This window comes from Eretmochelys imbricata, chromosome 7 (assembly GCF_965152235.1).
Source record: "Eretmochelys imbricata isolate rEreImb1 chromosome 7, rEreImb1.hap1, whole genome shotgun sequence".
Classification (NCBI taxonomy): Eukaryota; Metazoa; Chordata; order Testudines; family Cheloniidae; genus Eretmochelys; species Eretmochelys imbricata.
In genome coordinates, this window is record NC_135578.1 from 29,675,258 (window position 1) to 29,691,198 (window position 15,941).

The window sequence follows — 15,941 nt, forward strand, 5'->3', positions numbered from 1 at the left end:
GGAGCATGTAGAATGAATACAAGGAAATCTCTGTGTTTGGGGTAGGGACAGGCATTGTCCATATGCAAATTTATGTAAGTGTATTCAAATTGCAGGCAGGGGCACCCGAGAAAGTGCTTTTCTCCAAGCCCCAGCTCTCAGAGCCCTGAGATGGCGAGCCAATCACAGCCTTCCCTTCTGTACTGGTGGTGGAGAGATGCTGGGAAATGACTCCCCTGGTAGGGGCAAAGCAAGGTCCTCCACGTGCTAAAGTTCTCAAGCCTCATGCTGGCCTTAGCTGAACTCACACTGCGGGGCCTGGTGCGTGGTGGCTGAGCCCTGGGGTCAGGAGGCACTAACCTGCTTCCAGGAGAAAAGCTCAACTGAAACTGCAGCTGAGGTCTTAAACCACAAAACTGGGCCCCCTAGGGGGGCTGCCGGACTTGGCTCAAGGGGGCAGGGTGCATTGGCAGAGGCCAATTCCACAGATCTGGATTCCCCAATAATATAACCCCTTAGCGCTGGGTCAGAGCTAGCATCTCCTAGAGGGTAACAGCCCCATGTCCCACCCTGGAGCCAGCCCATCCTCTCACCCTGGGGTCAGATCAGACCCAGCACCCCCTGGAGGGGAAGGCCCCAGATCCCAAAAAGGCAGAGCCCCACACAGAGATTTTGAAGTACCTTTTATTTCTACAGCAACACTGGTAAATCCAGAGCGAACTCAGCAGGTGCCCCACCCCGCAATGGTCCCCCAACATGGGGACAGGCAGGTGGGTGAAGCAGTGAAGGCTCAGGGGCCCCCAGTGAGGGAAGGATTAGGAGGGACCTAGCTAGACCCCTCTCAGGTTAGGGGGAGATTTTCCATAGCAGCCTCTCCCCCCGGCCCCCCTCGGAGGGCAGTAACAGTGCCACCTCCCCGCTGAGGCACAGCAGCGGTTGGGGACTATGCCTGTGTCCAGTGGCAGAGTAAAGAGATGTGACAGGCTGGAGAGGGAAATGAATTGTGCGACATCGCTATCTCCATTCCTGACCCCCAGGTCCCAGAGGGGCTAGTGTTTTCCAGTGTAAGGTGCAGGCTTTAGCTAGGAGGAAATGAGAACCCCCCGCCACAGCAGTGGAATTAGTGTTGAAAGGCTGGGGGGGCGGGGAGGGGGGTGTCACCAGCTTGCACCAGGACCATGCAAACCAGGGGGACGGTAGTGACTCGCTAGCCTCCTTCAGTAAGGAGGGTTTGCCCCCTGCTGTGGGGCAGAGAGGATTCTGGGTAGGTGGGGGGTGCAGAGAAGGTGAGGGGTGCGGAGAAGGTGAGGGGAAGACAGCTCAGAGGAGCTAGATACTGAGGAGCAGCAGCAGCTGCATCTGAAGGGACAAAGGGGGAGGGATTTCCCAGCCGGTCTGGGGGCAGCATGGAGCAAAGGGGGGCTCCCACCAGAGGGGATTCCCTGAGAACAAAACATAAATACAAAGGAAAAACGAGGTGATCTGTGACCCAGGAGTGAGGAGGGCAGATGTAACTCACCTCCTGCTCCCCTTCTCCAACCCAGCAGCGGAGTTCCAGAGGTTTCCTCCTGAACGCCCCCCCCACACTTCCCCACCAGCCCCACAGACAAGTCTCCCCATCCCATCCAAGCATCAGATCCCCAGCCCAAGGGGTGAGGGCAGCTCGGAGCAGCTAAGGGGATGGGGCTGGGGGATGAAGGGGTGCCCCCCCAAATAGGGAATTGTCCCTCAGCAGCATGTGAGCGATTGGCCTGAGATCCCAGAGCAGGAGGGGCCAGGCCGTGCCACGCGGCGGGTGGGGAGCCCCTAGTCTCTATGCAGGGAGTACGGCCCTCCCCCATCACTACACACTGGGTGGAGAGGGGAGCCAGCCAATGGAGGTGTAACAGCAGGGGTTGTCTCCTCTACTCTGGCCCACGGGGCTTGTGGAGGTGTCCGTGGGTGTCTGTGGGGGGCCAGGGTCACCCCAGCAAGGAGCTGCGTCTGGACAGGTCCACAGTGCTGGCGCTCAGGCCCCGGCTCTCGGTGAGGCTGCTGCTGGTTGGCTGCAGGGACAGAGAAGTGGGGGGCGGGGGGGTTAGTCAGGGCTCACTCCCTTAGAGAAGGGGGAAGCTGGGCAGGGGAAGGTGTCAAGGCCTGAGGCAGGAGATGGGGACTCCTGTGACCCTGCCTCTCCCCCTCCACATACATACAGGGGAACATTCAGAGAGAGTTTCCCACCCCCCACCCGAGCACCTGTGGGACCCCCTGGCCCTGAGGGCTGTAAGCTAGACATGGTCCTGGGGTGAGGGGGCTTGGGGGAAGTCAGTGCTGACAAGGGCTCAGTGGGGAGAGAAGTGCCTGGGCCGAGCAGGGAGTTCCCACTACGGGCAGATGCCCACACCTCCAGGGGTGTGTTTGCGTGTGGCCCCTTCCCCTCCCTGTGCAGGGGGGCCTGGCATAGGCCCAGTTCGGCATCCCCACGGCACCTGGGGGGCCCAGCTCAAGGGCATGACAAGGTTCCCTCCCCCCAGTTGTGACCAACACCTGCCCCCAGGGGACAGGGCTGCAACAATGTTTGGGGGCAGCAGGTGGGGGCACGAGGAGGGTGGCAAGCTAGAGGGGAGGGGCCCAAGCTGCTCGTCCCCCCTTCTGCCCCTGCCCACTTCTCACCAGGCTCGACTCTTCCACGCTCTTGTTGAGGAAGTTCAGGGAACTGGCCCGTTTCATCCTGAAGAGGAAGAGAACAGAGTCCCAGTAAAGTCAGGAAGAGAACCCAGGAGTCTGGGCTCCAGTTCCCCCACCTATCCTCCCAGAGATAGAACCCAGGAGTCCTGCCCTCACCCCCCAAGGCACACATGGGCAGAGGCTGGCGAGGGGTAGAGTCCAATAGGGAGGGCTGGGAGGAAAGGGGACGCCCAAGACACACACAGACAGCTGGGCGGCGGCATAGTGGGGTTGAACTCACCCCAGGTTCCTGGGCTCCTGGGGGCTGCTCCCCTGCAGCTTCTTCACCAGCATCTCGCTGCTCCGGCGCAGGGCGTCCCGCAGCTTCCCAAAGGAGCCGCTCCGGCGCAGTACTCCAGAGCCATCCTGGGGGGCAGGACGAGTCACACGGGGACACCCCGACAGAACCCCCGATACTCCCCTGCCAGTACACCCCATCTGGGGCAGGGCTCTGGAGCTGGCCCTGGGGTGGGAGATGAGTTCTGTGGGGGGTATCCCCATGTGATTCCCCCCTTATCCCAAACACCCCTGATTTCCCCCCCATGGCTCTGCTTGGGGTGAGAGGAGGTGGGGCGATTGAGCCCCTGGGCTGACCTGGGGGTGGGGGAGATGCCCGGTGGGGGCTGACTGGGGGGAGGAGGGGGTGGGGAAGATGCCTGGTGGAGATACCATGCTAAGTGGCCCCTGGCATTGTGGCCCTGCCTGTTGATCCCTGCCGCTGCAGCCATGTTTCTCACCCCAGCCCATTCCGTGCCCATCCCGTCCGCGGGCTCGGGCCCGTTCTCAGCCTTGGCAGCACTGTTGCTCAGGCTCTCCCGGCTGGGCCGGCGCTCCGACCGGCCCCCATCCTTCAGCAGCTCCACCACCCTGGTCTGGCTGATGGCGTGCATGCCCTGTGGGGAGACCAGCAGCACCCGATTGTTCTCAGGGAAATGAAAGACACTCTTCTTTTTTAAAAATAAACCCCCTTAAAATGACATTTGACATCCTGGCAACCTGTGTTAAGGGTGGGAGGGGACTGGGAGCTAGGACTCCTGGGTTCCATCCATAGCTCTGAGATGGGAGTTTCCTGCTTCCTGATTTCAATAATAATTAAAATCATTCTACTGTGAGGGAGACAGAGATCAGAACACTGCAACACAGAGAGAATCCAGGGGTCCTGGCTCCCAGTTCCCTGCTCTAACCCACTACACGTCCCCTTCCTTCCCAAGTGGGGTGGGGAAGGGAATTAGAGGAAACCAGTTCAGTCCCCTCTTCCCCCGGACCTGGTGATACCTGCTTGCGGGTTTTCATGGCACACTCCTCCAGCGTCTCGGCGGCCTCCAGCTTGCCCTGGCGCCGGTACAGAGCCCCCAGGCTCTTCAGGGTCGTGTTCACTGTGGGGCTGTGGGCAGGAGAGGGGACCCAGAGGGAGCAGTAAGTAACAGTGTGCTGAGGAGACTGTGTGCACAGAGGAAACGGCTCAATCAACATAAAACAGGGACAGAGCTGGGGATAGCAGCCAGGACTCCTGGCTCCCACCTCACCTGTTCCAACCCACTAGACTCCCACTGACCCCCAGAGCAGGGATAGAAGCCAGGAGTCCTGGCTCCCAGTCCCCCTTCCTCTAATTCCCAGACAGTTGCTGTGAGGGGGTGGAGCCTGACTGCTGGGCAGGGTGTAGGAGAGCACTGCCACCCTCCAATGGGGCTCTGGATGTTGCCCCCCCCGGAAGCTGAACTCACCTGTCCACCTTGCAGGCCTTGTACCAGCTGCCATACTCCCTGTAGGGGACACTGTCCTTGCTTCTGTCCTGTGGGGGGCACAGACACACAGGATAGTCCCAGTCACTGTGCAGGGGGAGCAACCAGGGCAGGGTCCCCCCAGTCCCCACGACAGCCCTGCACTCCCATGCCCAGGTACCTTGCTCTCCTCGCGTTCCTCTGCATGCATCCAGATCGGCTTGTTCTCTCCTGCAGGGACAGACGGAGGGTGGGGGGGGGGGGTTATAGTAGCGCTCCATCAATTCCTGCCCAGCACTGGGACACAGCTGCCTCTGGAGTGGGACTGCGAGAAGAGACCCCGCAACTGAGCCCCATCCCACTCCCTGCAGCACAGCGCCCCCTAGTGCCATGCTGGGGCATTGGGACCAACCCTGACTGCGAGGGGAGCGTGCCCCCCCCCCGGCCCCCCCGACTCACCATTGACTGAGCCAAACTCCTTCTCGTGCGCCCGAGTCAGGATCTCCTTGTACAGCGCCTCGGCCTCTTTGTACTTGCCCTGTTTCAGGTAGCAGGATGCCTGTAGGGCAGAGCCAGGGTCAGCACGGGCGTCTACTCAGGGACCCTGAGGGCAGGAAGGGCTGGGCACGGAGGGCTGTCTCTGTCCAAGCTGCTGGGCACAGACACACCTGGTGGTTCCCCTGGGCTACCCAGCTCTGGCCTGCACTGCCCAGTCTGGACACAAGGGGGCGAGGCTGGGCCACGCAGTCTCCGAGGTGGGGGCAGCATTCTCTGCCTTCCCACGGGGCCTTTGCCCTCATCCCTTGAGAAGCCCAGAGCCCACATTCAGCCCTGGGGAAGGGCAGATGCTGCCCTTCGCCATCTGCAGGGGGAAACATAGACACCCGAAAGGACGGGACCTGGGACCTGCACATGATCCCACCGAGTCAAAGGAGGGGCTAGAACCCAGGAGTCCGGGCTCCCCTACCCCGCCCGGCGTGCGTGTGCGGTGGCTGCCTGCCTGCCTGCCTGCCCTCGGCACCAGCTCTCACCAGGTTGTTCTTGGTCTTGGCAACGTTAGGGTCGTCGGGGCCCAGGCGGCTCTCGTAGATCTCCAGCGCCCGCCCATAGTAGTACTGCACTTCCTCCACCTTGCCCTGGTTCTGGCACAGCAGCGCCAGGTTGTTCAGCTGCTTTGCCACGTCGGGGTGGAACCGGCCCAGCACCTGGGGGCGGGGGGACGATGACGAAGAGGGAAGTTTTGGCAATAGATTTGACAAAGCCTATGTGTGCCTCAGTTTCCCCTGCCCTTTCCCTGGCTACCCGGGGTGAGGGGAAGGGATGAAGCTGGCTCTCAGGGCAGGCTCAGAGACCCAGGGGTGGGTGTTCGTCACCTAGCTGTCCGAGTGGAGTGAATGGGTCATTAAAAGGGCCATGAAAGATCAACCAGGGGAAAACCCAACCAGACAATGGCAAACCCAATCGCCAGGACACTGATCCCCAGCAACCAAGGGAGGGGTCCCCTGCCTCTCAGCAGGGAAGCAGGAGCAGAGACCCCAGCTGGAGACCGGAGGGCTGGGAGGAGACAGGCTGGCTGCTGGACGGGGCTTGGGCACTCTCCCCTGAGGACTGACTGTCAGAGAGCGACAGAGCCTGGCAATGGGGTCGCTGCAGCCTGGCTGGGCTCTGGGCTGACCATCAGGCGTTACCTTCCTTTCCCTGTGCTAACCTGGGGGCTTCCCACACTGCATCCCGGAGACCATGAACCCATGATGTCAGTGCATTAACCCCTGTAGAGTGGGCAAGTCTCCACCAGGAGCAGGGGAGCTGAGGGCCAGTCTCAGCAGGCAGGCAGGGAGGCCGCATGGCATGCCCTGGAGGAAGAGTGAGGCCCCGGGCTCTGGCATGCTAAAGGGTTTCTCCAAGAGACTGTTCAAGAGCTGTGGGTGCAGCCCAGATCCTGTAGATCCGGGATAGGGGATCAAAAAGCAACCTGAGGACTCACCCAGCTCTGCCCCCAACTCACACGGGATCCCCTGCCCTGCCCCTGCCCAGATCACGCTGCACCGCCCTGCCATCCCCCCAACTGCACCTGCTCCTGGGTTCCCCAGCCTGCTGCCCTGCCCGTACCACCCTCCGGCCCCATGACACCACCCTATCACTGACCCCCTGCCTGTCCCTCCAAGCCCCCTCATTGACCCCACCCTCAGCTGTATCCCCTCTCGCAGACCCACCCAATGGCCACGCCCACTTGCCAGCCCCCACCAGCCTCCATCCATCCCACCTTACTGATCTGCAGCCCATCCTTCACAGCGGTCCCCCAGCACCACCCCCACCTTCTCGCGGATCTCCAGCGCTCTCTTGCACAGCGGCTCGGCCTCCTTGTACTTGCCCCTCTTGCCGTACAGCACAGCCAGGTTGTTCAGGGTGGCAGCCACCTGCGGGGGCAGAGGAGCGTCATCATCCACCCTGCACAGCAGCCCCTGGCCACAGCTCCCCCCAGAGGGTCCCTGTGCGGCTTAGGGAAAGTTCAAGCTCTGTGGCACTTTCAGCCCCCCAGCCCCTGGGATGAGTCTGGGGTAACAGCGCAGTGCAGACCTGAGCCACCCACCTACAACACCCAGCCCTCCTGCTCTAGCCACCAAACTTCACTCCCTCAGCCAGGGACAGAACCCAGGAATCCTGGCTCCCAGTCCCCTCTGCTCGAATCACTACACCCCACTCCCGCCATCCCAGCCAGGGAGAGAACCCAGGGGTCCTGGCTCCCAGCCTCCACTCTAACCACTACACCCCATTCCCCTCCCAGGGCTGGCGACAGAACCCCGGAGGAGTCCCAGCTCCCTCTGTTTAAGCCATTAGGCCTGACTCCCCTCTGTGAGCTGAGGATAGAACCCAGACGCCGTGACTCCCAGCCACCAGCCATGGCACACTCACAGCGGGGTGGTCCTTGCCCAGGGTCTTTTCCCGGATGGCCAGCGCGTCGTTGAGAAGATGAGCAGCCTCCTTGTACTTGTTCTGGTCCCTGTGGTGGGGGGATGGTCCCTGGTCAGACCCATGTGCTATGGGCATCCAGGCCTGGCCCTGAGGCTAGGGGCCCTGAGCATAGCCCTGGGGTGGGGGAGGCTCTCACTGTCCAAACCTATCAGAGACCCCCATTTCCAAGGCCCACCCATTTATGGCCAAAGGGGATGGGTACTGCCAGGAACCGAGACCACCCAAACTCCAGTCAGACTGGGCGGGGCGGACTTTCTCACTGGCGCCAGATCAGAGCTGGTGCCTCTAGAGGGGAAAGACCTCCTGTCCCATTCCTTGCCCCTGTAAGCCAGCCAGTCCCTGCCCCCTGGTGCCAGATCAGAGCTGGCGCCCCCTAGAAGGGAATGGCCCCATATTCCATTCCCCAGACTCAGCCAGGCCCTGCCCTCTGGCACCAGATCAAAGCCAGTGCAACCCAGAGGGGAAAGGCCCCACGTCCCAATCCTGCCCCCTGGCACCAGGTCAGAACTGGTGCCCCGTAGAGGTGAAAGGTCCTGTGTCCCATTCCCCACCTGTACACCAACGCCAGGATGTTGAGCATGGTGGCCACATCGGGGTGATCGTGGCCCGAGGTCTTCTCCAGGTCCTCCAGTGCCTGCTTGCAGAGCGGCACGGCCACCTCGTAGCGCCCCTGCGAGGCGTACTGGATCACCAGGTTGTGCAGCGTGCGTAACCGCGCTGGGATCTCATAGCCCCCATGCTGGGCCGCAGCCTCCCCGCTGCCGGGCGTCGGCCCTGCAGGAGAGAGAGGCCGTGAGGGCCCGTGGGCAGAGAGCCAGCCCCTGCCCTGCAGCGCTCACCTTGGCAGCCGGGCAGCTCACCTTGGCTCTGGTCGTCATCGCTGGGGAACAGGTCATCTAGCGAGTCCTTGGCTGCCTCTCCATTCTTCTCCTCCTGGGCAGGAAGAAGGCTATCAGGGCTGGAGCTTTCCCATGCCAGCCTGGGGAGCATGTGGGAGCCTAGCCCCACGCTGCTACTCTAATCACTAAACCTTGCTGCCCTCACAGAACCGCTGAGAGAACCCAGGAATCCTGGTTTCCTGCCCACCCTGCTCTAACCCACTAGACTCCACTCCTGCCCCAGAGCTGGGAGAGAACCCAGGAGTCCTGGCTCTGGGGGACGCACCGAGGGGGAGATGTCGTCATCAAACTTCTTAATCTGGTTCATGAACTCCAGGTGCTTCTTCTCCTCCTCCAGTTGTGCCACGGCCTGCTCGCTACGCTGCAGCTTCTGCTGGGTGCCCGCCAGCTCGTCCCGCAGCCACTGGTTCTCCTGCACCAGGCGCCGCACCTGGGCCCGCAGCTTCTGCTTCTCAGACTCCACCGCACTCAGGTGGCTCGACAGAGCGATGATCACCTGGGGGGATGTGAGATGGGGACAAGCCCCCAAGGCAACCACAGCCTGCCCCCCACAACCACAGCCCTCCCCTTATCCCCCGGCATCCACTGCCCACTGTGACTACAGCCCTCCCCCTTCCCCCTGGCACCCCCTGCCCCCCTACAACTACAGCCCTCCCCCGGCATCCACTGCCTCCCACGACTACAGCCCTCCCGCTTCCCCTCCACACCCCCTGACAGGCACCCACTGCCCCCACACCTGCCACTGCCTACCTGCATTCCCCAGCCTCTACCCCCCCTCACCCTCCCCACTCCCCTTGCCCCACCACCAGCCTCCCTCTCCCCCACAAGAACCCCTTGTCCTCCTCCACCCCACAGGCTCCACTGCCCCCCCCATCACAACTCCCCAAGAGCCCTGACACTACCCACAGGCCACATCTGATCTGGGGGGAAGGGACGACTGTCTCTTTTCAGAGAGAAACTGGACTTGCCTCCACGGTCATTCTGCCAGTGACATATCTGGCACTAGAACCCAGGAGTCCTGGTTCAAAGCCCCAGCCCTAACCCACTAGGTCCCAGAACTGGGTACAGAACCCAGGAATCCTGGCTCTCAGCACCCCCACCCCCAACAACTATAACCAGTTCACATCCCTGAGCTGGGGCAGGAAGCCAGGGCCCCTGGAGGCCTCACCTGGGCCTCCCCCAGCCCCAGCTCAATGGCCTCCAAGGACTTGCGCACCAGGCTGGACTTCTCCTGCACAGCACTGGCCTCGTGCTGCTTGTCCAGGCAGTTCCTGGTGTCCAGCAGGGTGGCCAGGATGGAGTGGTGCTCGCTGCGCAGTGTCTCCAGGCCTTGGATCACTGCCTTGGTGCCCAGCACGATCTCGTCCTGGCTCAGCTTCTCCTCTCGCGGGTACACCATGGTCGCCATGGCCGGGCTCCTGCGGGGAGTGGGCTATGAGACAGGGACCTGGCACAACTACACTCCCCCCAACACGCATTCAGGGACTTGGCACAACCACCCCTCAGAACGGAACCCAGGAGTCCTGGCTCCCAACCCTTCTGCTCTAACCACTAAACCCCACTCTCTCCGCCCCATCCCCTGACATGGAAACAGAACCCAGGAGTCCTGGCTCCCAGCCCCCTCCCACGCCCCCCCGCTCTAACCAGTAGACATCAGCCCCGCACCCTGCTCCCCAGACCTGGCAATAGAACCCAGGAATCCTGGCTCCCAACCCTCCCGCTCTAACCAGTAAGTAGACCCCGCCCCGACCATGAAACAGAACCCAGGAATCCTGGCTCCCAGCCCCCCTGCTCTAACTACTAGACCTCACTCCCCTCCTAAAGCTAGACTAGAACCCTAGTCCTGACTCCCACCCTGACCCCCTGTACTCCCAAATGTAACCAATAGATGCCACTCCTTGATGCCCCCCATGTCCCTTTAACTTCCTTAGATGCCCCTTGTGTCCCTTTAATTTCTAGCCTCACTCAGCTGGGGAGGGGAGTGTGATCATGGTACAGGGGCTCCCTCATCTTTCTGGAATGACCCCTGGTTCCGCGGCTGCAGTTCCAGCCTCCCCCAGCAGGGGGCCGGCGGCCCAGACGATAGCGACGCAATGCGGTGCAGGCCGCACGCGCTGCTCAGCCAGCAGCTCCTTGCACAGCTCTGGGGTAAAATGGGACCCCAGTCACCCCCCTCGGGGAGGGAGAGACAGAGATCGTTCTCTGCCCCCACCTTCCCCCCAGCTGCCCCCACCATCTCCCCTCCCGACTCCCCACTGCACCTGGAAACTGTCCCAGCACTTTAGGCGCTAGAACTAGGGAGGGGGGGTGCTACTGCACCCCCAGGCTTGAAGTTTTTTCTATCATACAGAGGGTTTAGTTTGGTTCAATGTCTCTCAGCACCCTCACTGTCCAAATTGTTACGGTACCCCTCCCCAGCGCACCCCGCATCTCCCCCGAACCCCCCACTGCTCCCCGAAACTGCCCCACTGCTCCCCTCATCTCCCCCGAACCCCCCACTGCTCCCCTCATCTCCCCCGACCCCACTGCACCTTGAAACTGCCCCACTGCTCCCCTCATCTCCCCCGACCCCACTGCACCTTGAAACTGCCCCACTGCTCCCCTCATCTCCCCCGAACCCCCACTGCTCCCCTCATCTCCCCCGACCCCCACTACACCCTGAAACTGCCCCAGCACATCCCGCATCTCTCTGCCCACCACACCTTGCATAGTCCCCATCACCACGCCCAGCGCACTCTGGAGCTCCCCGGCGGGACAAGCTCCCCCCTACACACACCCCGGTGTCATTCTGAGACTCCCCCCGGACCCACCCCGGAGGACCTCGCAGCCCCCCCAGGACATGCTCCCCTGGCCCTGAGATTGCCCCTCCCGCCCACCTTATACCTCAGCGCCCCGTGCAATTCCCCCGGGCTCCTCTGCACCTCCACCCGCCGCGCCCTGGGCGCCCCCCTGGCTCCCCCGGCCCCAGCCCCGGCCCCGCCCGCGTCCTTCACCTGCCCCCGGCTGCCCAACCCGACGCGCTTGGTCCGCAATGCGCCCTCCGTGCCGCTGCCCCGCCTCCCCTGCAGCCGGAGCGAGGGGAGCGGCGGCCTCGGCACTGGCCGGGCAGACACAACCCCCCCCCCGCCCCGCGCATCGCCCGGAGCCCTTCCAGATGTGGGGGAACTCACCCCAGTACCCCCAAACCACCTGAGACCATTCCAGATGTGCAGTAATCCCAACACCCCTCCCATACCACTAAGGGCCATTCCAGATGTGCAGTAACCCTCCCCCACTGCACTCTCATATCTCTGGGTCCCTTCCAGATGAGGAGAAGCCACCCCACAGGGCTCGGGGGCCAGGCCAGAGATGGTGTAATCCCCCCAGGCCCTCTGCCCTGCCAGACACTTCTCCCCTCAACACATACCCCAGAGCCGGGGCCACTCCAGATCTGAGAGCAACACCCTCCGTACCACATCGGGTCATTCCAGATCTGGAAGAAATCCCCCAATACCGCCCTCCCCGCACTGGCGAAGTCATTCCAGATGTGGAGTCCCCTTTCCCCAACCCTAAATGTCATAGTCCCCTCCCCGCACCACCCAGGCCCATCCCAGAGGCGATGACCCCCAGCCCCTCTCCACCACGCTAGACGAACAAATTCTGCAATACCCCCTCCCGCCCGGGACCATTCCAGATGTGTCCCCCTCCCAGCCCTTCCAGGTCCCCCGTGGACTCTCACACAACCAGAGCCCCCACCCAATGCCCAGCCCTTCCAGGTCCCCCGTGGACTCTCACACAACCAGAGCCCCCCCCAGTGCCCAGCCCTTCCAGGTCCCCCGTGGACTCTCAGACAACCAGAGCCCCCCCCCCCAATGTCCAGCCCTTCCAGGTCCCCAGTAGTCTCTCACACAACCAGAGCCCCCCCCAGTGTCCAGGTCTTCCAGGTCCCCAGTGGACTCTCACACAACCAGAGCCCCCCCCCCAAGTCCAGCCCTTCCAGGTCCCCCGTGGACTCTCACACAACCAGAGCCCCCCCCCCCAATGTCCAGCCCTTCCAGGTCCCCAGTAGACTCTCACACAACCAGAGCCCCCCCACAGTGTCCAGGTCTTCCAGGTCCCCAGTGGACTCTACACAACCAGAGCCCCCCCCCCAAGTCCAGCCCTTCCAGGTCCCCCGTGGATTCACACACAACCAGAGCCGCCCCCCCCCCCCAGTGTCCAGCCCTTCCAGGTCCCCAGTAGACTCTCACACAACCAGAGCCCCCCCCCCAGTGTCCAGCCCTTCCAGGCCCCCAGTGGACTCACACATACCCAGAGCCCCCCCATTGTCCAGCCCGTGGACTCACAGGAACACACACACCCGATCCCCGCTGGACCCAGAGCCCCCCCAGCCCGACAAACACGGGCTGACCCCAGCGCCCTGCTAGACATACCCCCCCACACACACACACGAGTCCTGCCCCGTGTAGCCCCGCCCCTACCTGCTGCAGGCTCCGCCCCCTTCTCTCTCTCTCTCTCTCTCTCTCTCTCCTCCGGTCTCAGCTCCGACCTCCAGCTGCCGCCAGCCCCATCCCGCCCCGCCCCATCGCTACCCAGCAGCCTCCGCGGCCGTACCACGTGATCCCCCACACTGCCTGCTGTAAAGGGGAAGCGGCTGGCGGCGGTTTAGTGTCTGGTGAGCAGAAAGCCAGCACCTTAAAGGGGAGGAGCAGAGCGCTAAAGGGAGGGGGCGGTAAAGGGGAGGTGTCCGGAGGGGGGCGGTGCACAGTTAAGAAAGATGGAGCTGGGTAGAAAGGGGCTGGGGCCCCGGACGCCTGGGTTCGTCCCCAGCGCTGGGCAGGGAGTGGGGTCTAGTGGTTAGAGCATGGGGGGGGGTTTCAGGGAGCCAGGCCGGGCCAGGACTCCTGGGTTCTACCTACGGGACCGGGCTAGTGCCACCCAGGCGCACGATGGCCGGGGGGGGGGGCAGTGCCCCCCTTGCTGCAGCAGTTGGCCAGAGCAGTGGAGGGGGCAGGGGGCTGCAGGGAGAGGAAGGAGGGGCTCATGATTCAGGCAGGTGGAGTCTGCCCCTGCCTCTGCCATCGAGTTCCTGTGGGCTGCTGGGCCAGTCACTTCATCCAGACTTTAGTGATCACTAATGGTGTGTTGTTCGTTCTCTGGCCGTGTGGCTTGAGCCCCTGGGGTCTGATCTGCAGAAGCGCCGAGCACTCACCGCTGCACCAGAAGTCCTCGGGAGCTGAGCTTTGCACACACAAAAGCCAAGTAGTGCTGAACCGGGCACTAGCTGTCTCCAGTGGGCACTCCAAATTACTGGCGATTTTTGCCTTTCATCTGTCTGGGCCTCAGCTTGCCCTGTGGTACACAGGGATAATACCCCCCTTTCACCTCAGCAGGGTCTTGGGAAGACAAATTAATGTACAGGGATCTCGGGTTCCCTTCTGGGCTCTGAAGAGGTGAGTACTTCAGTGGGCACAGACTTCTGCCTCATCCCCTCCAAACTGCCCCAGGCCTGTCTCTTTCCAAGCCTTGGGTCATCATCCCCCAACCATTTTTCTCAGCGAGCCAGGCCCAGGCTCTAGTTATCAGACTTCCTTTCCTAGTCCCCGTCACAACCCACAGCCCCTGGTTGCATTTTCATTTGCCCCAGCATGGTGGCATCAAAAGCAGGAGTCATAACCCTGTGGTGCCAGGCTAGGCCAGTCCAAGTCCCAGTCTTCATCCTCCCAGCCTCAGCCTCCTCCCGACCACCCCAGCTCATTGGGCCAGTGTACTACTTCCTGCTCTCTACCCCACCCCCGCTCCAGCTCTTGGCCCCCTCTGCATTTGAATCAGGCAGCTTCCTCCTCTGTGGTGTCTGGGCAGACAGGTGGGGGAGCAGGGAGGTCATGGAGAGCACACGAAAGACAGGGCCCCTGCTCTCAATTCCAGCACCCAGCCTGCAGCAGCCCAGAGCAGCAATTATGGGGAAAGCCCTGCACCCCCAGGCTGGAGCCTGCTCAGGGTGGACTGAATCTGCCCAGAATGTAGCTGGAAAGCTTCTAGCAAGTTTACTGTGCAAACTGCAATTCTTCAAAGGTTTATAACTTGGCCAAATTTGGGCAGACTTCGAAGGGATGGCAGAAAGCACAGCCCTGGCACACAGGCCAGCCCCTGGCCACGTTTCACCATACAGAGTTCCTCTCCAGTTCCATCCTAGCCCTACTGCAACCCCATAGCACCCCATGTACTCCAATGAAACCACTCTCACCCGGTCTCTAACGACCCCTTCTCAGCCAAAGCTCAGAACCAGTACTCCATCCTCATCACCCTTCAACTGGCAGCCGCCTTTGACACCATTGGCCATGCGCCTCTTCTTGAAATCTTGTCCTCTCCTGGTTCCCCTCCTAACTCTCTAATCATTCCTTTAGTTTGTCCTTCAGAAGATCCCCCCCACCCCACCTCTCCTGCTTTCTGTGGGCAATAGGGCTCTGCCCTTGGTCCTCTTCTCTCCTCCCTCTTCCCCTTAGTTCTGGGTAATCTCATCCGCAAACACAAATCTCAGCTACCATCTGTATGCTGCTGACTCACAGATCTGCCTCTCTGCTCCAGACCTGTCTCCTCCTGTCCACACTGAAATCCCAGCCTGTCTCTGCCATCACCTTGTGGCTGTCTAGCTCAACATGGCTAAAACAGAGTTTGCTACCCCCTCCCTGCTACCTCCTTGGTCAGTCACTGAGGACCCCATCACCATCTAGTCTAGGGGAGGGCAAACTATGGCCCGCGAGCCACATCCAGCCCGTCAGACCATTTAACCCAGCCCTCAGCTCCCGCTGGGGAGCGGGGTCAGGAGTTTGCCTCACTCCAGCCGGAGAGCAGGTTCGGAGGTTTGCCCCTCTCCGTGCGGCTCCCAAGAAGCAGCCGCCATGACCCCGCTCCAGTTCCCACGTAGTATGCAGAGGCATGGCAAGATGGCTCTGCGCACTGCCCTGTCCGCAGGCACTGCCCCCGCAGCTCCCATTGGCCATGGTTCCCAGCCAATGGGAGCTGCAGGGGTGGCATCTGTGGACGGGGCAGCGCACAGAGCCGCCTGGGCGCGCCTGAGAGCCAGAGGGGGGACATGCTTCTGGGAGCTGCTTGCTGTAAGCGCCGCCCAGAGCCTGCACCCGAGCCTCCCTGCGCCCCAACAGCCTGTCCCATCTGATCCCCCTCCCACCCTCCGAACCCCTCAGTCCCAGCCCAGAGCCCCCTCCTGCACCCCAAACCCCTCATTCCCAGCCCCACCCCAGAGCCCTCACCCCCCCACCCCGAACTCCTCATGTTTGGCTCCATCCCAGAGCCCGCACCCCAGCTGGAGCCCTCACACCCCTCCTCCGTACCCAACCCCCCTGCCCCAGCCCTGATCACCCTACCACCCTCCGAACCCCTCAGTCCCAGCCTGGAGCTCCCTCCTGCATCCCAACCCCCTCATCCCCCCACACACCCTGAAACTCCTTATTTCTGGCCCCATCCCAGAGCCCGCACCCCCAGCTGGAGCCCTCATTCCCCTCCCGCACCCCAGCCCAATTGCATGAGTATTCATGGCCTGCCATACCATTTCCATACCCCAGTGTGGCCCAGGCCAAAAAGTTTGCCCATCCCTGATCTAGTCTGACCTCATGTACAGCACAAATTTCACCATTTTCACCAGAGAATTTCACCATTAACC

At 62.1% G+C, this 15,941-nt stretch overlaps 1 protein-coding gene across 4 annotated transcripts; it reads right to left on the minus strand.

Moving 5' to 3' along the window:
• Positions 1 to 666: 666 nt before the first annotated feature.
• KLC2 (kinesin light chain 2) lies at positions 667 to 12,840 on the minus strand. Of its 4 annotated transcripts, none has more exons than XM_077821965.1 (16): positions 12,739 to 12,840; positions 9,495 to 9,696; positions 8,544 to 8,774; positions 8,240 to 8,312; positions 7,931 to 8,153; positions 7,320 to 7,407; positions 6,722 to 6,823; positions 5,438 to 5,611; positions 4,866 to 4,965; positions 4,588 to 4,637; positions 4,410 to 4,477; positions 3,961 to 4,069; positions 3,423 to 3,578; positions 2,927 to 3,051; positions 2,632 to 2,689; positions 1,816 to 2,024 (listed from the first exon to the last, which is right to left on the minus strand). In XM_077821965.1, exons 2-16 carry the CDS (start codon positions 9,684 to 9,686, stop codon positions 1,941 to 1,943), a joined length of 1,833 nt encoding a protein of 610 aa, XP_077678091.1. In that variant the 5' UTR covers positions 9,687 to 9,696; positions 12,739 to 12,840; the 3' UTR covers positions 1,816 to 1,940. The 4 variants fall into 4 exon arrangements, 3 of the variants coding, with proteins under 3 accessions (XP_077678092.1, XP_077678091.1, XP_077678090.1); XM_077821964.1 differs by having other exon boundaries at positions 9,447 to 9,696; XM_077821966.1 differs by lacking the exons at positions 2,927 to 3,051; positions 3,423 to 3,578 and having other exon boundaries at positions 667 to 2,024; positions 9,447 to 9,696.
• Between the last annotated feature and the right edge of the window lie 3,101 nt (positions 12,841 to 15,941).